This window comes from Acipenser ruthenus, chromosome 11 (assembly GCF_902713425.1).
Source record: "Acipenser ruthenus chromosome 11, fAciRut3.2 maternal haplotype, whole genome shotgun sequence".
Lineage (NCBI taxonomy): Eukaryota > Metazoa > Chordata > Actinopteri > Acipenseriformes > Acipenseridae > Acipenser > Acipenser ruthenus.
This window is the reverse complement of record NC_081199.1, coordinates 39187211-39211507: the sequence shown is the minus strand read 5'-3', so window position 1 is coordinate 39211507 and position 24297 is coordinate 39187211. Positions and strand designations below refer to the sequence as shown.

Here is a 24297-nt window from a genome sequence, read left to right as displayed (position 1 = left end):
GATATTTACTGGACTGTATGCATGTCACACTTACATGTACTTAAGTACAGTACGTCCTATTGTCATTGGGAGAAAGAGCTGATTTTACAGTGGTGCACAGGAATTTACTGGCTCTGTAGTACTATTTTGATTTTACAGTGGTGCACAGGACTTTACTGGCTCTGCAGTACTATTCTGATTTTACAGTGGTGCACAGGACTTTACTGGCTCTGCAGTACTATTCTGATTTTACAGTGGTGCACAGGACTTTACTGGCTCTGCAGTACTATTCTGATTTTACAGTGGTGCACATGACTTTACTGGCTCTGCAGTACTATTCTGATTTTACAGTGGTGCACAGGACTTTACTGGTTCTGCAGTACTATTCTGATTTTACAGTGGTGCACAGGACTTTACCAGCTCTGCAGCACTATTCTGATTTTACAGTGGTGCACATGACTTTACTGGCTCTGCAGTACTATTCTGATTTTACAGTGGTGCACAGGACTTTACTGGCTCTGCAGTATTATTCTGATTTTACAGTAGTGCACAGGACTTTACTGGCTCTGCAGTATTATTCTGATTTTACATTTCCAAAAAACAACTAACATTTAAATTTGTAATTGCAGCCATTTGTTTATAGACCACAAATTAACTACTGTGCCAGTTCTTAATCAGAATTTTACCTACATAGTTAAAAAAAAATGCATGTGTCTTTACTGTTATGCTATTTTGAGATTTCTTTCGGAATAATTTGACATAACCAGACCAATTTCACTTGCTCTACGAGTGCTCTCCAAAGCATTTGCTTCCATGGCTTTTTGTAATGTGTCCACACGGTTCCCTGACAAAAGGGACTTCCCACCAGCAGCCACCTGGGATCTTTTATCAATGTCTTCAGGTGATAAAAATATGAATAAACAGAATTCTTCACTTGCACCTGAGCATGCTTTTAACACATTACCTTGAAGCTGCATAATGAATATGCAGCAAATGAGATGATTGCATCCGAGGGAAACATAGTCCTCCCTAAATGGCAATGTCAGGAGAAACAGAAAGATCTCCTTCTCTCTGCTTTGCCTGGGATTAAACAGCAGTGTTCTCGTCCCCCTGGGGTTTGGAGAATGTAGACTTGTATATTCCTGCTGCTCCACTCCACTGTAATTCATTAATTCGAGCTGCCTTCTGGGGAATCTCCAAGTAATTAATCTTAATTAACTGTTGCACAAATATTCAAAAGTAATTGCTTTCAAAAATCGGTTTCTGACATTGTTCTGGGCAGATTGCGGGTCGGTATGTATTTCACTGCACCACAGCAAAATGTAAAAAGTATTTTATATCATACTAGGTCATACATAACACAGCAATTACAGTCTTTTCTGTACAGCTTTGTGGGCAATTATTAAACGTAATAAGAAAATGCATCTCGGGTATAAAATGAATAAAACTGCCTGGATTCATTCAGAGTGCCTAATCTTTGGATGGTACAACTAAAGAAAATAAAAAGATGCAAAAAATCACAGCGTTTTCTAGAGCTAGAACAATCATGCCAGGCTGAGGGAAAATACTTATTTGAATACACAAAACAGGTTATTGTGAATATGGTACTTAGAGACCAGGTTAAAACTGATCTCCATTAGTGTTTATGGCAATTTCAACGAGGTTACATTATATATCATAATAACATGTCTGGTCAAAACAGCTTCATTAGGTCTGTCTTTTTACAGAGCTTGTAATATGGGTATAAAATATCAGATTTATCTTAAGTGATATACTTTTCTTGTTGTTTTGATTCAATTTGTATTATTTTGCGTTGCAGTCATCACACCCTGGTGACTTTTTACAAGAAAACACAAGCTGAAAGGATCCCTGTCTAATCTCCACGTCCATCTTGTGCAGCACAGTGTAACAATGTATCTGTTCCCCCAGAAACAACTGTCTCTCATGGATGTAACAAATACATCAGCAAGAAATACCAAATAGCACAAAGTACTATTCATTACATCCACTAGACCATTGTTCTGTAGTTTTTCCCAAGATCCCAATTGCTGTTGTTATTATTTAAAAAAAAACGCTTCAAGGGCTTTTCCAACAAGTCGTCGAGTGACTCCCGTTGTCCCGCTTGAGTTGGGGTTACCCAATATGTAAAAGCAGTCATAGAAGGGAATTTATTGTAATAATCCAGAAGACCATGGGAGGCAATCCAACACTATAGCAAAACACATTTTTTAAATACTGGTATGCATTTGTAAGAGAAAAAAAAACCTCCTGGGAGCAATGTGAAAAATTTTAATTGAAAGTTAGAGTGGTTAAAAGCTTTGGGCTGTATGATAAATGCTTGGACTGCACATTTGTTTTCCACAAACACCATCGTACAATATTTGGCATCGCTGCTCAAGTGTCTGTGTCCAGAGATCAAGACTGTTTGATAGTGCATATAAACACCTGAAGCAAAACAAAATACCTTAGCGATTAAAGTACAGTTATAAATATCAGCTGAGAAAAGTAGAAAAAAAAAACCCTACTGGCTTTTGCATAGCAGCTGTGAGCTGAGCTGTGAGCTTACATTTGTAGCAAACTGCAATGAAAGCAAAGAAAGTAACTTAAGTCCCTGGTAGGGCATTTGTGTTTCAAAATACAATATGCACAGTACAGAAGTACTTCCATTTTTTAGCTACATATAATCTGCCAAATGAAGGTACAGTGAACCACATAGCTTAACAACATATAGTTAACTTAGTTGAGTAATGTGTCCTAAATCATATACTGTACTGTAACGGTTTGGAAAATATCAGTTATCTATACAATACTATTATTGTAAAACCCAACAAGCTTGGTTTTTCAAGATTTTGGCTGAATCTTTGCACTGGAATAAAAGCTCAGTCGTATGAATGTGTGAATTTAGTGCTCAATGAAATATGTGGCACGACTATTATGTACGCAACCTCGTGCCGGTTTGTATTTTTGTATAAAGCTGCCACTGTGACAGTGTGAAAATCTTATACAATATCTCAGAAAACATTTGAGGTAGTGACTTCATATTTGCAGAGTGACATAACACCTCCATATTAAATGTATGTCATTGGCCTCTGTCTTAATGTAGTTGCCATATTGAGATCAGTGTGACTTTTTAAGTTTCTGCTGTGAAGAGACACAACACTGTGTTAGTGTCCAATGTTTGGTAGACAGCTGTAATCTTTGATTACAGGTGGTTTCCAGTAGAAATGTACTCTTCCATATTGTTTTAACCTCTGGACATATCAGTGGTACAGATATTTTTGATATCTGGTATGACATTCGCTTTAGGTGATGCCCCTGGGTATGCTTTGCTTTTGTTTACTTGCTGTGTTTTTTTACAAAGGCTTTCTGAGGTGTCAGGCACATAGAGTTGGTGGCCTCATAAGTTTTACTTTCGTAAGGATCATCTAAAGCCTGAACATTGCATTTTTTTTCCTCTCCTTCAAAACTCATTGCTTGTTTATTACTGAACATAAAGTTTTCTTTTTACTGGAGAATGACTCTATGTTTATGACATGATTATATTTCCTCCTGTTCATCACAACAGAGCTTCTCTTGTTAATGGAGGTGTTAGTAAAATCAGGGTCAGCTGGACCAGAGGTCACACAGGAAAAGGGCCGATTGGGACTTTAACCAGCATAGGGGCAGTATCATTTTTTTAATTGAAAAACACACAGAATAGCTCATGGGGGAAACACTGAGGTCAGGATGGCAGTCACACGGTCTAAGTTAAGATTAATTGTGTATTTAAGACTTTGGAATATTTTATGGCTGGGGTACACAAGCTTTTTGGAGGTCCCTGAGGCACTGCTTCTTAGTTTTATACTTGCATGAGCTCGAGATCTTACAAAATCTGGTCCTGAGCAAACATTTCCTTGTTTGTTTATAAAAAGATACAATGATTTATAATCAATATAGATGGTGAACCCTATACATAAATACATATTGCAATTATTCTGACCAACTTTAAATGCTGAAAACACTGGATTAAGGTAAAAAAAAAAAAAAAAAAAAAAATAATAATAATTTCAGTACGGCCAAGACAAAACTCTAGCTGCATTACCTTCTTACTCATCAGTCTCAATTAATAATACGCAATAAATAAAAACATTCCAAGTACATCATGCAGTGCTGCAAAGAAAACAAAGTTAAAACTGAACAGGAACAGGGCGGCTCATCAACGTTCCCTTGCTGGCAGTGTTAATGCAAGTCACATGTTTCCCCTTTATATATGTTTGCATTCTGGAGATCCGTGTGTGTGCGTGTGGGGGGGGTGAACTCTGCTGCAAGAATGTTTTCTGCTGCTACTAATACTACAGTCCTAGTACTACCAAACTATTTCCTGATAGATTTATATTGCATTTCTCCACAAAGAACAACAATAAAAAACAACAACAAAAAACTAAACCTCATAAGAACATTCCAACACTTTTCTTTGATAATGCATGTTTTGAAAAGTTGAAAGGGAGAGTGCTGGTTATCGCCTTCCCCCGGTGAAATCACATGGGCGGTGTGTATCTGTAGCTGCAGAGCTGAGCTCCAGGGTTGGTACTTGGGCTCTGTTTGACAGCCTGTTAATAAAGACTCAACACAAAACAGCTGCCTGTGATGTAATGTGGAACTTCTTCCACAGAGCCTGTATTTACAAGCAGAGAGGCGTGCGAGAGCAGCACTGTGCTCAGTGAAAGTGAAGAAGCCCAGTGTTGTGTCAGCGCTGAAAGTCAGTGGGACTTTAAATGTGTTTGAGTCAGGCTCATGTTATTAAACACGACTCACAAGAAAGAGCACAGCTAGTGATTACACCCCACACTGGTGGAGAGAGGCTTTAGAAGGGTCAGCCTCAGCTGGTTACCTGCTGCAGAACTGGATACACAAAACTGCAGACTGAAAGTAAGTGTGTGTTTGTGCTAGATTGATACAGATATATAAATGCAGATACTGAAACAGAAATGCTTAGTTTTAGATCACTTTAGAATGCATAATGTAAAAATAATATATATATATATTTGAACTAAAAAAAAAAAAAATATATATATATATATATATATATATATATATATATATATATATATATATATACGTTGTTTAGAATTTGAATTTGTATAGCTTCTTGCTGCCACATTGCAAAATTTCCTTAAATTTTTAAATACTTACTTGAGATGTGGAACTATTTTTTCCCCGAATTGACCTACAGTATTTGTAGTTTAACTCATGTGCTTTTAAAAAAAATATATATTTTGCCAACACAGAAAAAAATATAACTAAGAAAAACAGAGAAGTAAATGTTGCCATCTAGTAATTTGCTATTTATTTCTACTTTATCTCTACTTTCTACTGAAATCACATTTTGGCACGGAGCTTCAGGAAATATTATTTAGAAGCAAACAAGCTTTAATAAACTGGAACTGCAATACAGTATCTCAGACATATCAGCTTTGCAGATGCCAAAATGTCCAGTAGCCACACAGGTATGCATGACTCTGTGGACCTGGATTGAGGTGCTCTGCCTCTGCCGTAGCTCCAGCTGTGCATGTGTGTGAGAGTTTACATGATTCTGCATTCACTCCTTCTTCAAGTACATGTCGTGTACATTTCAGAATGTTTAAAACATGAAAAGACCATCAAAGAATAATATTTAAACTCAGGAAATATATCATTTCAGCATGTCTTTCTCTGCAGGAAACTGAATTGTCTTCAGGATATTACAGAGCTTCCTAAACTGCAGTGTTTGGGGTGCGCTCCTCACAGGAAGTCAGCTTTGTCTTTATTAGCTGGTGGCATAAGGACTGTCCATATTTGTGCTCCATTATGCTATAGTTCAGGAAACTTACAGTATATGTACAAATAAGAATGTTCTTAACATTTGCTTCAGATTGGAACAGAATAATCCCTTCCCTGTCATTTTCAAGGCTGACCAACTGTGTCGCCTGTGAATGTCTTGATGTTTATAATAGGATATTGGGCATGAATGACAGGAAATGTTATCACAGGCTTAAAATACACAGCTAAATATAAATATTAAGGCAGTAAAGTGTTACCAGATTTGATATTCCTTGTCATCAGTACCAATGGTTGCTACAGTACCTTACGTGTAAAGGTTTGAACACCTGGTCTTGATCCGGGAGGGGTCCATATTAATGAAATAATAATGCTGATATTAAAGAATATACAGTAATGTAGTGCAGAGAATGTTAGAGGTCAGAGAGACAGAGATGGGTGACAGGCAGTGTTTCATAAAACTCCAATTCCATCATGGGAATCAGATGAAGATATGTACAGTAAAGCACGTCTCTATGTTCTGTGTCAGATGAGCTGCAGAGCCCAGATTACACACCAGGAGCACCCTGAATAGCAGCCACCTCCCTTTTTTTTTCTTTTGTCACTACAGTACTGTGATAACTGTTGTGACCCTTGCGCAAAAGTGAATGGCAATCACATGGTTTCAATGGGTTTATCATGCATTATTTAGGTTGTGTGTATATAAGGTATACCTTGGTTGCTGACCTTGGAGCAAATCTACACTTGCAATTCAGCAATACTTTTAATCTGAAGTAGCAGACAATATCACTGTAGTCAATGATTAGAATCATTACTTTGGTGACAGTTCCCTTATGCAAGTTTGCCATGGTATTTTTGCATGGTAGTTTTGCACTTTTTCCATGGTAATACCATGCTATTTAATACATTTTATCATACCTCACTGTTCTTTACATTGCCTTCCAACGCTTCACCATGCCCGGCACTGTGCTTTGTTATGCTTTGCTATGCTTTTACTATGGGAAACCTTTATAAGGGTTGTTCTCAAAGTTGTTTCTGATAAACATGATTTAGACCTACATGCATATAATGTATCTACTATAGTACTGTATGTTATTAAATATGCTAACAATTGAATCAATATGGTATCCATAATTGAAAGATTTGTTTCACCAGATACAGAGATACCTGTCGGTAGTTTGAAAAACATTATTAAAAAATAAAATCTATTTGCAGTTGGAACTCAGTGACAATAAAAGAGTTATATAATACAACGTATTGCCATCTGCTTATAGAAACATATCCCAATCCGTTTTCTAATTGTGGAAAGACCTATTAAAGTTACTTAGTACCCTATACTCTGCTGCATGCCCATGGAAATTTGAAATTTCAAACTATACTGAGATTATTAAAGGTCACTTATGTAGGAGTGTTTATCTTAAAAGTATTTATAAACACTATACTTATTATATTCATAACTTAATATCTATCTATCTATCTATATCTATCTATCTATCTATCTATCTATCTATCTATCTATCTATCTATCTATCTATCTATCTATCTATCTATCTATCTATCTATATATATATATATATATATATATATATATATATATATATATATACTAGCAAGGCACAAATATAGCAAACACAATAAGTGTATTGTTCAGTGAAAAGTGAATTATCCAAATGACTGAATATTACAGTGTGCCTGTCACTTGATAAGGGCTTTAACCTTCTGACTCTCAGCCCTGGGTCTGATTTTGACGCTGACTGAAAAGAGATGTCTATCTGGTGCCAGTTACAAGTTATTTCCAGTGAAATCAGTGTGGTTTACATTGAACAAAGTTGAGGTAATATAGAAATGAGCTTTATGTTGTTTCTAAAAAGATGTAGACTAAAATAAAAAAGGAGGATGGAAAATAAGAGTACACCAAACACTGTACAGATCTTTTGTGTTCATACTAATGCATTGTGTCAGCTATAGCGAATCTGCTGGCAGGATTTTAAATGGCAACAGCTGTTCTATATGTTCAAAGTTCAATGTTTTTGAAGCCCATTTAAGAATACTGTGTACAGTATGTTCCATATTTAGTTACATGGTTTTAAAGTGAAGGAATACTATTGTATTACATACTCCAAATTTGGTTGAGACTTGGCAGGACTCAGTGTTTATGGCATATTCAAAACACGAGTGTGTAACTGCTATCCCACACTGGGTTCTCAGGTATTCAAGCTATGCCACTTTCTGGCCAGTTAACTCTGAGGACCCTTTCATCCCTGTGTGAGTTTTGTATACATGCATAGAAGACTCAATTTGTGGTGAATAATCTCAAGCCATTGTTTAAAGACAATGCCTGGAGATAAATATGGCATTTTACTCGTTGAGACGACAAGCAGTTCAAATTTTTTGTCTTGTTTTTTTAAATGTCAAAGATGGAAATGAATGGTGGCGATACAGTGTATAGTACCTAATGTAATAGTTTATGACCCACTAGGACCCATGGTGGTCGTTCTAGGATTGTTTGTGCGTGAGTGACCTTGCAGCACAGTATAATGTCTCACCTCCTAAGGGCTAAATAAGGACAATGCTAGTAAATGTTTTATTGGTGCCTAATATAGACTACAGTAATTGATTACAATAATATAATGCACAGCCTGTGTATGACTAACACTTTTGGTCACACCCTTTGATTAATGCTCTTTGTGTATAAACCACACACCTCTTGTACAGCACTCTGTTATGACACCAAACTAGAATATTATATAGAATACTATAACCCGAGTATACCACACATCTTGTATATAACACAGCCTGTATAGAAAAGGCAGGATTTCTCCTGATATTTGGTAAATGGTGCGTGTAATATGAAAGAGATTACAGTTCTTATTTTCTTCTTTTCTGGATTGTAGGAGTCTTGAAGGAAAGGTGTGCATTATCCCTCTTGCAATATAGGGTCTAAAAATGTAATTGGAGATGAAAATAATATAAGATCCCATGTAGATCGTGCCACAAAACCTTATTTTTATTCTGGCAGCACAAGTGACCCCCAAGGTCTGAGAGTTTTCTGTTGTAAACTCTCTCTTCATACTGGACTTGAGTAAGTTCAGGAGTCAATCTATCCCTGCATTCAACATGTCCGTTCTTGAGTAAGTGCAGGAGTAAATCTATCCCTGCATTCAACACGTCCGTTCTTGAGTAAATGCAGGAGTCAATCTATCCCTGCATTCAACACGTCCGTTCTTGAGTAAGTGCAGGAGTCATTCTATCCCTGCATTCAACATGTCTCTTCTTGAGTAAGTGCAGGAGTCAATCTATCCCTGCATTCAACATGTCCATTCTTGAGTAAGTGCAGGAGTCAATCTATCCCTGCATTCAACATGTCCGTTCTTGAGTAAGTGCAGGAGTCAATCTATCCCTGCATTCAACATGTCCGTTCTTGAGTAAGTGCTGGAGTCAATCTATCCCTGCATTCAACATGTCCGTTCTTGAGTAAGTGCAGGAGTCAATCTATCCCTGCATTCAACATGTCCATGCTTGAAATTAGCCCATTATTCACAGCAGCATCCAAAATAACAATTTCCTTGTGGGAGTGACAATATACGCGCATGTATTAAATTGGCTTTCAGAGAAGTACAGTATACACAGCAAGACACTACACACAGCCAAACATCCCTGTTGTGTGTGTGTGTGGTGCCACCCATCGTGTCTATATTCAGGTCTCACTGAATTACAATACAGCAAAATATTTGATAATAAAACAGCTGCTGTTTAGTTTTTGTCCTAAGCTTTGCCTCCTATCCACTTGCTTGTGATATCCAGCTAACTCTTTCTTTTTTGCAGTGACAATGTGTTAACTGTACAGGTGGACTCTATGGAGCACGCCACATTGCAGAAGTTTAAATGAGAGAGAATTGAAACCTTTCCATAAAAGGACCAAATGAATTTGATAACAATATTGCATTTTAAACAGTTTAACTGATGGTGAAGTGTCAAGTGTAAGTCAAAAAGAAAAAAGTAATGTAGGTAATTTTTCATCATTAAAGGTAGCAGCTTTTTCCATCTAGCTGAATTATCAATTATTCACATTTTTGTGTTCAACATTACCTTTCTCTTTTTGATTTTGCACCTTTTGGTACACAGCAGTTTTCCTTTTTAAAATAATAATAAAAAAATAACAAAAATAAAATGATATATATAACTGTGCACTGGGGCACACTAAAGAGAGCAACACTACGAAATTATTATTCTGAAACTAAACCAGACATAAAAAGGGGCTTTGCAGGGCTCTAAATGTGTGAAAATCACCCTCTTAAGAATAATTAACCACTCAGTGCAGGTGCTATATTAGAAGGAAAAGAGCAAATCAGTATTGTGCAGCTCCAGATGCATTATTCCAATCTTACATGGAACAGTGAAAAGGGTGATTATGCAACACAGGTCCGTGAACAACTATGAGTTTGCAAAAACGTATATGTTGAAAAATTGTTCATCATTAAACATTTTGATTCATGTTGAACTTCATTCAACATTCATCTGGAGCTGCACAATACTAATGCATTTAGTTACTTATACATTTTCAAAGTGTTTTCTGTGTAGATCAGAACTAACAAGATAAAATAAAGAAAACGCTACCTAAATTAAATGGTTACACGTTACATTAAGTTTCTCTAATTACAGTGTACTTACATAGTAGTTACTTAGTAAATACGTGTGTCCTTACACATAATTACAGTGTTATTATGCATAGTTACAATGTACTTAATGTGTAAATCTAACCCTAACCCTTACCCTAACCCTAATCCTAACCCTAACCATAACCATTTTGAGCACTTGCATATATCGTGCAAAAAGATGTACACATTAAGTGCATTGTAATGAAAGACAATTAATGTAAAGTGTTACCAATTAAACATAGTGGTAAACATAAAGCAGAAGCACCCTAATATTGAGCTTCCCTTCCTCTCTTCTCGTATTACTGAATACATGTAGCACTGCAGCACAGCATGTAACACATTTCTGTCATCTAATAATCCAACAAAGACCGAAATTAGAAAACACATGTATAGTAAATGCCTCACTTCGGTAGGTCAATATTTCAAAAAGTGATTACAGGAATATCCAATTCCCAAATATATGACTAAATGCTTAGCTACTACATTTGCAGACAGATATCCTCAAACAGTAAATGCAGTAGTATTTGCCATGACATCCTTTATTACAAAGTCTTCAATCACAACTGCCTAGTAGGTAGTACCTTTTTGTCTGACTCTCAATGTTTTTAGACTGCCACGCTCTCAACGGGGTTAATGCTTTCTTGGAAGTATCTGGAGGTAGTACAGCTTCCATCATTCATTGATTGAATAGGCTTTCAACTTTTTCATTCATGAAAGGAAAAACCTTCCAACTGAAATGTTTGAACACTGTTCATTCAAAACGACATGGCATTTGTTTTTCCAGACTTTGCCTGGCCTTAAGCTGGTGTGCATTATGTGTACAGCAAGTTAATGCAGCTTCAAAGGTGGGAGTCATAATCACTTCCCACCATAGCCCTTGAACATGAAAACATTTCTGTGTCAAATATTGATTGCACAAGGCTAACAGGAAGATGCCCCTCAAATGTATGTAGTCCACTGGGGTTCTGTCAGGATTTCTAATATGGTAACAGTCCTGACACTATACAAAAAGTGCATTATGTTCACAACATAGCACTTTTCCTTGTGTAGCAACAAGAAAAGTCAAGAGCGTTGTAAAAAGCAAAAGATTTTCTGTGAAATGACCCAGACCAAAAAAAAACCATAAAAATAACATCACGCATGAAATCGACATCACACATGAGAGATAAACACAGGGATACTTGTATATAGGCCGGAACTGTTCATCTTGGTCTTTGTATTCATCCCCAAAAAAAGGAAAACAGACAAATCTGGACTGGATTAAAAGTACCTGGTGCAGCTGCAAAGGAAGCTATCACAGAAAGGTTCAATGTTTTCAGTTCCTACACTCAAAGTAGCTTCACTGCTCCAAAAGCATTCTGATGACTCTGGATAGTGTGTTAACAGCAACATGTAGCACACCACAGATGCTGTGCTATCACAGAGTGTATTGTCAGGAAAGTCCACACCCTGGAATTGCTGCTGTCTGCCTGCACCTGTCACGACTCAGTACCCTTACTGACCACAGTGTGCCAATCAAGGGCTGTATTCCTTCTTGAAAGATAACCCTGCACACATTGGATGGGTATTTAATAAAACCCCGGGCAACTAATTAAACAAGTTTTGCAACTTAATTAGAAAGGCACTAAAGCATTGTTTGTCTCAATAAAAAATGTATTTAGATGTTTGGATTGCAGACCGAAAATACTTGCATGAAGAATACATATTTTTTTGTTCCATCTCCAGCTAGATGATTCTCATGCAGTGAGACTAAAAGAGCCGCCTACATTTATAGAGCTGCTGGAAGCCCCTTTGGTGGTATCTTACAGAGTTCAGGTCCCTGGAAAGATCAAAAAGAGAAACTGTAATTGCAGAATTAAGCATCACATGAAACCAGAATAATAATAATAATTATACATTCATATGGAACATCAAGTGTTGTACAGTATCACACACACATACTGATCCCATAGTAAGCATTAATTCAGATTACATTTTATGTGGAAGTGTGGAATATGTGACTTCAGTCAATAACGCCACACACAAAACTGTAATTTAAGCCACAGTACACTGTATCAGTCACATGTATTGAAAAACACTGCAGTCTGAAGCTGCACCTGTAGAGGGCCTTGCTGAGCTGAGTTACCGTACTAGTGGGTAATGTATAGTTAGTTCAGTTCTGTGAGGGTTTTTTTTCATCATAAAAGTATTGTGCATACAGAGAGGATTTTGGATTAATCGTTTATAAACTAGGTCTTTGCTTCAGAATTATTTTCTGCTGTCCTGTGAAATGAATCTTTTACTTAGACTGTGAAATATTAAAAGATGTGCTGATCAATCTTAAAAAAAAGCTTTACACCCCCCCACCCCATATGACAGTTATACATGTTCTATATGAAACTTATTTCTGTCCATTTTGATATTTATTACAGATATTTTATATAGAAACTAAAAATATCATGGCTATGAATATAAGATAATCCCAGAATGTAACTCAACTATTTCATGTAGTTAAACAAAACTTTTCCATGTAACATACAGCAAGACACTGACTGAATGCTTTCATTATATAGTCATTTAGAATGAGCACTTAGCAGGTCAGAAACTGGTGGACTAAGTTGCCAGGGCCAACTGGAGGACCCATTCAGAATATTATATGACACTCTTCCGGAAGGGGTTTCCAAGTCTAAGTATAGCATAGTCAAATTGCTGAAATAGTATTGCAGGTTATCGGTTGCTGTGGTTTTATTTAGGGTACCCCTTTACAGTTTGGCACAGACAGAGCACACACTGTACTACAGACTCTGAGTAGGCTGCACTATCTCGGTGGTGAAATGATACAGCGAACTGAAAGTGAAAAGGAAAGCAGGTGATTGTTTAATCAGTAACATGTGGGAAGCAAACGAAAAGCTCACTGAGATGCGTCAAGATAGCCACTCTGCTCGGATTCAGAATCAAAATGGTAAGCAACATGGAAGTGAAAACAGTTTTGTTTCTTCAGCTTCCAGTAGGGCTTCAGCTTTCTGTAGTTGTGTATTTTGTCACACTTTGTAGTTTACTGGCAGGGCTATTAGGCTTGTTTATTCAGCGGGGTTGTGTGTTGCTGAAACAGATGTTAAAGGAAAACGCAGCATCTGATTATAATGCCCACAAAAGATTAACAGATGTTATAATTGTCTTCTCTCTTTGATTAAATTGTTTCTGCTCGGGCTGTTTGCTGTGGCTTTTTATTGCGCTGAATGGGGTGCTGATGTGTGTCTTTAATTACCGGGTGAGGGATACTTTTACATATTGATAACTGAGTTTGTTATAAATCAATTAACAACAGCAGAAAAGGAAATGGGAAAGATCTCTGAATGACAGATTGAACCTTTGTACAGTGTAGGAGTGAAGCACACTTGACATTTATTTTACAAGGAATTGCATGCCTTTTCTGTAATTGTTCTTTATAAACAGTTTCTAAGAAAGAGTCAAAACTTTTTCTGCTTCCCAATTTTGACAACACAGTTTAGTTCTGAGGATTGTTATCTTGGTAAAACTGGAAAACATAATCTGTAATCAAATCAAAAGTTATGGATATTGATCTATCATATTATAACCTAATAAACAAAGTCACATATGTTTTATTATTGAAACGTACATGTATGGCACTATGGGATGCAAGCAAAAATGGTCCTGCTACTACTTACAGCAGTAGAAGATTAGAAGTGTCATCATCAAACAAAACAGTCATTTCCAAATAGTACTTTGTTATTGTGATAACTTGTACAGAGGGTAGTTTCAGCACTGGCTTACAGTATAGAAAAACAATACGAGACATACGTATTCCATATATTTGTTTTCAGATGAGATACTGCACTGCTATCTCTTCATCACATGAGTCATGTAAGATGAAAGAAACTAATTCTGAATGGAAATATGGGTGTGCATTAGAAAACACCCTGCTAACAATACAGTAATAGTACAGAAGAGGTGTGTGGCTGATGTGTGCATTGGAAGCAACGTAGTGATTTTGGAAGACACATTATTATTTAGAAGATAACATTAGACATGCAATTTGAATTGGATCATATGGGTTAGATGAAGTGGATAGTGGTTGCTTCAATTAGTGCTTTAATTATGTTGCATCTTCATAGAGACTCTTTGTGATAACAGGGGAAAAGCCAATCTTAATTCCCACCAGCTAATTATTGTGTTTTTAAAAACATTTGTTAGCACTCTTTTCATGCAAAATGTATATATGAATTTGTATGCATATATTGCATGATTTTGTTATAATGTGTTATTCATACAGATAGTATGTATTTACATAAAATATTAATAGATAAAAAGTACTGGTTAAGGCTTGCAAGTGGCTCACCTGCTAGATGCACCCTGGCTGTGTGAAATTGTAGTCTTCACTGGGGCTTCCACAGTCAGAGTGGCTTTGGTACTTCTGCAGGTTTGGGAGACAATTCTCGGTAAGTATGGGCAGTTTTTAGTGTGCTGTTATGCATTTAATTTCAAGCAGGTAGTGTTGGCAGATATAGGTCAGGATGGATTTCAGAGTTGGTCTGGTCTAGTGGTTAAAGTTAAGACTGGTCTTGGTGTGTAAGTAAAAATAACAACATGGCAGCAGCTTGGAATATATAGAAACAGGGCAACTGTAATAGCCTGATTTTCTGCACTCTCCTGTTTCTATGCACATATAGACTATGAAGATACGTGTCCTATCCCAGCTGCCTCTCATGAGAGAGAAACAAAGTGGAGATGTACAAGTTGCAAACGGACGGCAGGGAGTGTTGTAAACAAAATGCTTGTACATCTCAATGTACCGTACTCCTGAAGCTGCAATAAATAAATAAATACACTATGAAATAATACATCTCCTGAGGTAGTGCCATTGATAGACTGAAAATACTGGATCCCTTTCAATTTGAAGATGACCGCCAAACCATAATTTTGCGATATGCCTGCTTGTCAGGTATTTGCTGTGCATTTTATATCAAAGCTGCCGATAGGCCCGACCGTGGAGTGACGTCCTCGGTCCCGTCCTTGTCAGGTGCAAATACCGGACAAGCAGGCATATCCCAAAAGTATGGTTTGGCGGTCATCTTCACTTTCAGGGAACCTACCATGTAGATCACTCTAGATATCAAAATAAACCAACACCAAGTATAAGCTTCTAGAATCACACAGCCCAGTGTGTCCCCTCCAGACCTTGGAATCTGTCCCTATATCTTCTCAATCTGCAGTCATACGCTTTACATGTACAGCCGGGTGTGCTAATAACATAAAAACTCATCTTGTTGTACTGCTTGTTGCTCAGATTCCTGTCTCTGACAGTAGAAGAGAGCGAGGGACTGTAAACTGAACTTGGACCTCAGGCTTGATGATCACTGTATGTGGTCCAGAAAGAAAGTGATGGAACATGTGGGTTAGGTGGTGATTAACTTTTTGCCAGACTTTCTGCATATACTGTTGGATATGTCAGCACCTAAGGGTTTCTGATTTCCAGGGATTATTTTTTTATATAGTTTCTTCGAATTCCCTGAATTATTTCTGACTATATTAATTGGTCTGCCAGTTTTAATCCCTTAATCTTTGCTGGCACAGCCCTCTCTGGTGCAGATCATGTAAGCTTGTGGTGTTCCCAGGGTCTCACATGACAGACCCAGCGCTTTTCAAACCCATCCAAAGGTACTTGCATTAGCATTACTTACAAAGGTAGATATTTGCATAAAGGCACAGTTGAAATATTTCTGATCTCCCAGAGGTTTTTCTGTCCTGTGATTACCTGCGCTTTTTATTTGATGCAGCTGTGACAAACAAACACTGGACTGAAAATGCTGAGGCCAAAACAAGTAATAGCAAAGCTCACTGGAGTTTAATCCTCTAGTATAAATCTCCCACATTACATGAATATGTACAGTTGTTCTTTGCAGAAGATTTGTTTAATTTTATACATGGTTGTGTGTGTGTTTTATTTTTTGAGCTGTCTGTGCTTCAGCTGTGCAGACTGTGAGAAAGTCATTAGCAGAATGTTCATCACAGGCAGACGTGTGTTTGCATGTTCCAGTTTCTGATGAGAAGCAGTCACAAAACCTTCAACACCCAAGCCTAGACACAAAGCAAATTTATTTAGGTATGTGGATATGGAAATCTTCTTAATTTAGTGTATATCCTTTATGCTATGTGTTATTTGTATGTATGTATGTATGTATGTATGTATGTATGTATGTATGTATGTATGTATGTATGTATACAGAGCATCAAAATAAACTTATCACTATTATAGCGCATTTATTTTCGAAAAAAATAAGGTATATACATGATGGACATTGACGAAATGCTTTTGGTTTCTTTTTAATCACTCGATCATTCATCCTTGACTATGACATGCTTGAGTGACTATGACCTAAGCATATGCACTTAATCACCTAATTAGTGAGACAGTTGATTGGACACTGGATATGGAGTGATTTCAGCTGTTGAATTGCAAGATTGAATAAAAGCAATAAAGAAAATCACAGAAAAAAAACAATTTGTTACGTCTGTCAAGAGAGCAGCGCCTTCGTGCAATCGGCATGTTGGAGGCTGGACTAGGGCAGCATACTGTGTTCAGACCTGGCGAGACGGTATAACCAGACACACTCTGTCAATGACAGGCCACGAACTGGGAGACCAAGAGTCACAACACCTGCCCAAGACTGACAGATCATTTTGTGATGTCAGTTGTTAATCTAGTGAATTTTATCCAAATATAAGTGAAACGTTTCTTTTGATGCTCAAATATAATTGATTTAATAATATAAGTGATGCTCAGTATATGTATGTATGTATGTATGTATGTATGTATGTATGTATGTATGTATGTATGTATGTATCTATCTATCTATCCATCTATCTATCTATCTATCCATCTATCCATCTATATTATTTTAAAGAGCGAGTAACTTCAAATATAGTACCCGAGTTCAGGAGATGCTCTTCAGTATTAGTTCCTACTGTAGATGTAACTAACTCAGCTAATATGGCTTTATAAAAGTAGAAGTCACACGCAATTACAAAAAAGAAAAGATAACTAAGAATCGAATAAAAAAAAAGATAACTATGTATCTTTAGGGTAACTGTAGGGAGGTTTCAGCAGCTAAAACAAATTCAAATCAGTTAATTTTCAAATGTATTTACCACTGAAAGTTATTAGATTCTACGCAAAGTTAATTAACAGTCTAAACATTTGTCATTTAAGTAACTTTACACTTGAGCAAACACTTTGTAAACCTGGCCCAATAATGCCTAAAATTCACTAAAGATTGCATGGCTGCCCTCATTTTTACACAAAGGTGCTGTCTGTGAAAAGCTAATAACCGACCTCATCTCAGTCATCCTGTTCCGAGTGGCCTGAGATCTACACCACAATCATCAGTAACTGGAACCTGAGTCACATTCTCACCTTGGAGACTCAGAAATAACAGACAAGGGACTGATACAGCAGGGCTTCTGTAAGCACAGGGGTTACTTCCTCAGGGGTTACTACCTTTGGCAAGCTTTGCTACTCTCTCCTGCATAGTGTGTTGTGTTCTCCAGATGCTCCCGTTGGTTCATTTCGCTACATTCTAGAACCAAACAGCTCAGGTGAGTGCAGCAGTGGGCAAGCTGTTTCTAGCTGCTATGTACTGAACCCCAGTCTCTCCATGTTCATTCCAGTTGTCCCAGTTCATAATGCATATGTACTAAGAAATCCTTGCATTATAACATGCTTTGTCATATTAAGCTAACAATACATATACTTTTTCCTAAGAAGCAGCAGAGGCCTGGAGGAACCCTTTCCTATATAGTTATACTGGGTCATATGCTGTTTGAACCAGTCAAATAAGTGGTGTCTATTTGTTGCAAAAACAACATGAGGCTTTCCTGTTCAATACTGATGTTTTTAAAAGAAACCTTTGCAGATCGTCCCACTGTATAAACACACACACACACACACACGCACGCACGCACACATTAACGCCTCACTCAGATATCAGCTTTTTAATAGATGCCGTCCTCGAATAAACGCCGCTCTCAATAAAGAAACGTAAAGATATTTTTTTTCTACCCCTGCTCAAAAAATAAATAAAGAAACGTGCAACTCTGGCTATGTACATGTGACGCCCCAAAGAGACTGCAGCCTCAATCCACCATGTAATACAAACTAATGTACACACAACTTAGTAAGCACATTTTATTTTATGGTACAGTCCCGAAAGACAACCCAAGATGAACTACTTACTGCACAGCAGTCCTTCACGTCCCCTTTTTTTTTTTTTAATTCCCAGCAGAAGTCAGTACCAACACAGCAGGGGATAAAACAAGGGCTGTCTGTTTACCTCATCCTCAGCTTGGATGGTGAAAATTTAAACTCAGAGGAACTTAGAGCTTTGTCGGTCACTCTAACCGCTATCCGAAAGCTGGCTGAAGATATCTTCTTGTAGAGAGTTCAGTTGTTTTGTTTTTGTATTCAATTGGAATTTTACTCAAACCGATATTCAGAAGAAAAATTTTTCGTCAAGAAAAACAACTGCATCACACTCAACTACCGTTCTCTCTCCTCTTCTTGTCCCGCCCCATAGCAACCAATACACACTCCTTATTCGCTGGTATGGTACTCCCCTGACCTCCTAACTCCCACCTAATAGGATCTTGTTAACTGTCAGTAAATGTACTGTATTCAAGCACTCAATATAGTGCTGCAGATGGAGCCTCTCATGGCGCCGCTTCTAAAATGCCTTAAATCATGTAATAAAATATTGCAGCGTTTGTAAAGCCCTCGTATAATCGCCGCCCTTGTTTAAGGGCCACAGTCATTTTGATCAATATATAATAAACGCAGCGGAGTCAAATTGAAGTAATACGGTATACATACAGTATATAATACACATGCACAAGTGCATGCAAATCACATGTGCGGTGCAGTGCATCCATCCTCCAAGCGCAGCCTTGCGGGCGCACCACTGCCAGACAATGCCATTGCATAATCAAGCTCTGCCTGCCTGCATGTGAAGAATCTCTCATGTGAAAATAGGAAACATTTAAAGACGAGCACAAAGAACACATTAGGGCTTGTTTGTATTGCTTGGTTAGTTTTGAGCATTTTCAATGGCGGCTATTGAACAAGGTATTTCTCTGCTTCGATTAGCCAGTGAACTCCCAACTTTAATGTATGCAGCTGTTGTTAAAACACATTACAAATGCTGTTTTTAACCACATTTTCCATTGTGTTCCCATTTCAGTCAGATTTCTTTTAGATGATAACTTGTGTGCACAATATGCATGTTTGTTTAGCACACCCTTGACAATTGGACAGCTTTCTTTCAAGCCCAGGAAACTGAGAAGGACTTTGTTACGGAGCTGACAGACACATCAATGTGTTCCACAATCAATAGCATGAAGTACATGCTTCCGGGGACAAATGTAGCTGTTTGCTACAGTATAACCATTACTTTAAACACACAAACAGAAATCCTGAGGTAATGAGAAGACAAATGTTTCAACTTCATCGCCGCATTACAGTTTAACTCATACATTTCACTTACTGTATTGTATTGTCACGGATCTAAAATGACTTCCCTAGGGTAACTGCAATGGGTTTTTTTTTTGTTGTTGTTGTTAGCTTAAACATGTAAAAGTCCTGTATTAATCTCCTCCGAGCAGCTCAATGGTACTTAGTCCAAGAACCAGTTTATTCTTCTCACCACACAATAGCAGAACTGCAAACGAATTGCACTGACGGATCCTGTAATAACTTCAACCTCTTATTTTGTTTTCACAAATTAATCATCAACATACTTTTTAATCCTCTAAGCTCTTTTACAGTTATTTTTTTTTTTGAACCAGCTAAAGTCCATACAATCAAAGCTGCTACTGCTTGTAATTGTGCTGTTTTCTTGTAGAAAACATGATAACAGCTCTCTTTTGTCTAAAATGAGCATTCAGGTGTTAAAAGCAGTCTGTTATATAAATGTTGTCTATGATCAACATGTATATAAAATGTAAAAAAACAATTTGAGTGATGTAAGCAGTTCAGAAAGTCCTGTGCATCGGAGTGGAATAATTTAACAAGCACTGACTCTTGTACAGCAGCATGCAAGCAGTGGTACAGTGTAGGCCAAAGTGTACATCATCAAGCTGAAAAGGGAGTCATTCGTACTAAAAGTCTGGAAATCAAAATACCACCTTTATCACTTTCTGCATTCTTGTCTTATGATATAACTTACAAGTAAGCAAATTACGTTAATATCCCTTTGGCCATGTAGCATATGTGTTTTAAAGAATATGGCTGATGCTACACAAGCCAAAAAGTTTGACTGGTTGACTTTAGCTTTATAAATGGTGACCTCGTTCTTGTATTAGATCAGTGTTCCTCGTGATACATGCTGGTAGTTACTAAAGTGTTTATACTGTGTATACTTCTTACATATTTTGATGATTGTATGCTTATAAAAAAAGTGTCATAGTCAGCACAGTTATTCCGGTTCTACTCCTATTGGAAGTGTTTTTGCTTGCCAAACTGCTTATTTACCTACAGTACATACCACAAGTGACTTTGAAGAAAGCACTAAAATGTAATCTCCACACTCAGGCTAAAGGTTGTAAGGCCCTTCACATGTACGTCTTAACAGTTGTAATAAAATAAGTAAATACATACTGTGCTCGTGCTGTTGAAAGAGTCATCAGTTGCTCCAATGGTTGTAAAGAAGTAGTATGCGTGAAGTGAACTGTTTATTTTTTCCAGAGGCCTCTGATTGGCCAGCCAAGCTCTGTTTGGAAAGGGTTAGAACAGCACAGGAAAGGATAACTGCAGACCATATCAACATTAGATTGATCGCTGCTTCAGATATCACACACGTCCCTTTCACATTTCCAGGCTTACTACTGGAAAGGAGAAGAAAAGCATTTACCTGTAGAGTGGTGTCTCACGCAATACTGACTGAGTGACTGCTAAACAGCAGTTGAAAGGGATTGCCACCCTCCTGATTATACAATGGGAAACATGCAGAGGCCTTCAGTGTTAGCGGACTGCCTTTCTGTTTCAGTGGCTCTTGGAGGTGTAGCGAGTCATTGAGAGAAGCAATACATTGGTGCCATGACTGGAATCAGACAGCAGGAGAAAAGCGAGATCTGGAAACGACTGTCATTGGACAGCAGCCTTGTGGTAAGGACCTGTTTGTCCATTCTATCTGCATTTACCGTTTACGGGAAGACCTTCTTTGAAAGCCAGCAGATTAGAGGAAACGCCATTGCTTTTAGGAACACATTTCGCAAAGCAATAATGCAGCCATCCCTCCTATTAGCATTATTATTTAGGACTTCTGCAACAAGAATGTAAGGCAAAGGCAGGTACAATAGGAAGACTTGAACAGTGTCAAACCCAGACATGTGCTCTGTGTTTATTACTTGTGAAATAATAGGAATAGCCATCATATTGGGTCTATTATATTTACACATTTCTTTTTTCATATTCATTTAACAAAGCATTGCTAGTTTGTTATAAGAATCCAGATACATGCTGCTCAATTACTAGGGTAATACTAAGCCACAGACTTACTTTAAACACATCGCAGGTGATTGCAACTTCACTGGATATGACTGCCTGACACTTAATTGGAAATGATGGCATACAACTTAATTAGACACCTTGGCTGGGTTTATTTTAGTTGCTGAATGACTGTTTACGTCTTTTTGTAATTTAGATTTGTTTTTTAAAGAAGTAGATTATACAGGAAAACGTATCATTATCCATTTCTCTGGATGCAGGAGTTCTGATAAGGTACAGTTGAAATCACTGCTGTTCTGAGCATTGTTGTGTTGAATGATTCTAAAGTCCACCGGTATTGAACAAGCGGTGTAGCTTGGAAGTTTGTAATCATACCGCTGCCTCTAATTTAGTTTACCTTGAAAGAAAAACGGAAACAATTAGTCCCTTCTTGCTTATCATAAACCATGATTCATCATGTTGAGCAAAGAGGTGACATGCTGTTTCAGCAACATTTATTGCCAAGCATTTATGATTGAGTTTATTGCTATGATACCTTTAACAGACCATTATTACTAAAACAACATAAAAATCAAGCTTTACAGTGAGTGATGGGTATTCCTGTGTAGTTACTTATTAACTAACTTATAATTTACAATTCACACGTATGAGTTCTTATTCATACAGCCTGACACGTACTGACATGATGTATTATTTAGGCTCTACTCAAAGCTAACCCATAAGGTTCTGGAACCAGGGATTCAGCTGTTTCCTGAACTTTATGTTCATGTTTGGTCTTCGATGTTACTGGGAAATTGAAATTCAACACAATCTGAACTGAGCGTTCATAGAAGTCTGTGTTGTATAAATAATTTCCATCTAAACACCAAGAGATATTCTATGTGCCTAACACTGCCTGATCCTGGATTAACAGAAAGCTGTAAAGATGACAGTAAAGACGATTAAGCAATAGTGTGAAAGACATGCTAGAATAGTTGTAGGCATATATTGCTCTAGCCAGTCATCTGCTCTGTGATTAAAGGCCTGTCTGGCATACTTTAATACTGCAATCACAAATCAAGTCCCTTTTAAACTACACAGTCATTTCTGCACTTTTGTGTAGGAAACTAATTAATCAGACTATTGAGTGGTTGACTATTTTAAAGAATCATTTTTGTAGCTGACAAGAACAGTTTGGTTTGAAGAGCGATTTACCTTCCTGCCGTGTGTAATCATGAATAAACAATTAAGACAATGTTTCTTTACAAAGTCACTGTAAGAAACCTAGGTCATGCTGCCAAAGAATGGAACAGCTTCCACAACTATTAAACACTCAATACAGTGTTGAATTTAGATGTACTTCGAGAAACGTCATAATTTCAGTGCCACGTGTTTTGACTGGAGTTCTTTTTTATTGTCTTTAAATGAAACAGTAAAGATTTAGGTACAATATGCAAGTACCATTCACCAGTGAAGTTGGCTATGCCTCTTGAGTAGAGTATTCGGAGTTTACACAATTGTTTGAGACCTCCTGGCTTATATTATGGGTTTACATAAACATCTTTTCGCAAGTGGAATGGAGTATTTCTTGGTATTTCTCAGTGTAGGTGGTATTACATTGTAATTACACACATAGTAAATTAGTAATTACAGCTGCATTACACCATTGCATGTTCTAACAACTTCTCATTAAGCCAAGAAAGTCTTCCCATTGTTATGGTTCCAACACCATTAATATTACCGCATAGTGAGCTAATTACATAATGCCTTCATTAGCTATAGTGCAGATTAATGTCCTTGAAGTTTGTCTATGTACACACAGCAGCTAAAATGAAAGGAATAAAAACAAATTACACTAATAAAATAATCAAGACACATGTTGCTTTAATGTAAGATGTTTTACACTAAGCATTCACTGAATGTATTGACTTTAAGGGCATATTTTACTGTGTCTGACCAGGAGCATCGTGTTCAATTGCCTACCCAGGATTATTGAGAATTACATCTTCTTAGTTTCAACGAGGCATTGCTGTGCTAAATGTTTGTCGTATTTTACTTCATGCATCTGCAAGGTTTTTAACCCTGAGATCCCTCATAGAGACAAATCCATGTAAACTATAATGGGCTCTTCATTGCTTAATTAGATTACAGATTTTTAAATACTGCCCCGGAACGAGTTGGTTGGTTTTTGTTCCATTTTTGAAAAACATGCTGAACTGAAAAATGTTTTTAGTTATGATTTTTTTTTTTTACATTTTTTTTTTAATTTTATTTCCTGTAATCAAAGTTTCAAAAGATAAAAGCCAAGTGCCGTTAACCTGTAAAATTGGGCTTAACAAAAAAAAAAGAATAATATGGAAGACTGTAGGTTTTCATTAGTCCCCCAGG

The 24297-nt window shown here is 37.2% G+C and overlaps 1 protein-coding gene across 10 annotated transcripts in view; it reads left to right on the top strand.

Annotated features, from left to right (window-relative positions):
• Positions 1-4603: 4603 nt before the first annotated feature.
• Positions 4604-24297, top strand: part of LOC117426626 (nck-associated protein 5-like) — a 198279-nt gene continuing 178585 nt past the window's right edge. For 5 of the 10 annotated variants that reach the window (XR_009330599.1, XR_009330598.1, XR_009330597.1 and 2 more), the window contains exons 1-2: positions 4604-4887; positions 21470-21588. Coding sequence is in view for 4 of the 10 variants with exons in the window: in XM_059033893.1 (XP_058889876.1) it covers positions 21520-21588 (69 nt within the window). In the remaining 6 variants the exon portion in view is untranslated. Of the gene's footprint in view, positions 4888-13196; positions 13375-21469; positions 21589-24297 lie in introns of those variants that run through there. The other 5 variants (XM_034044397.3, XM_034044396.3, XM_034044399.3 and 2 more) reach the window with 4 other exon arrangements.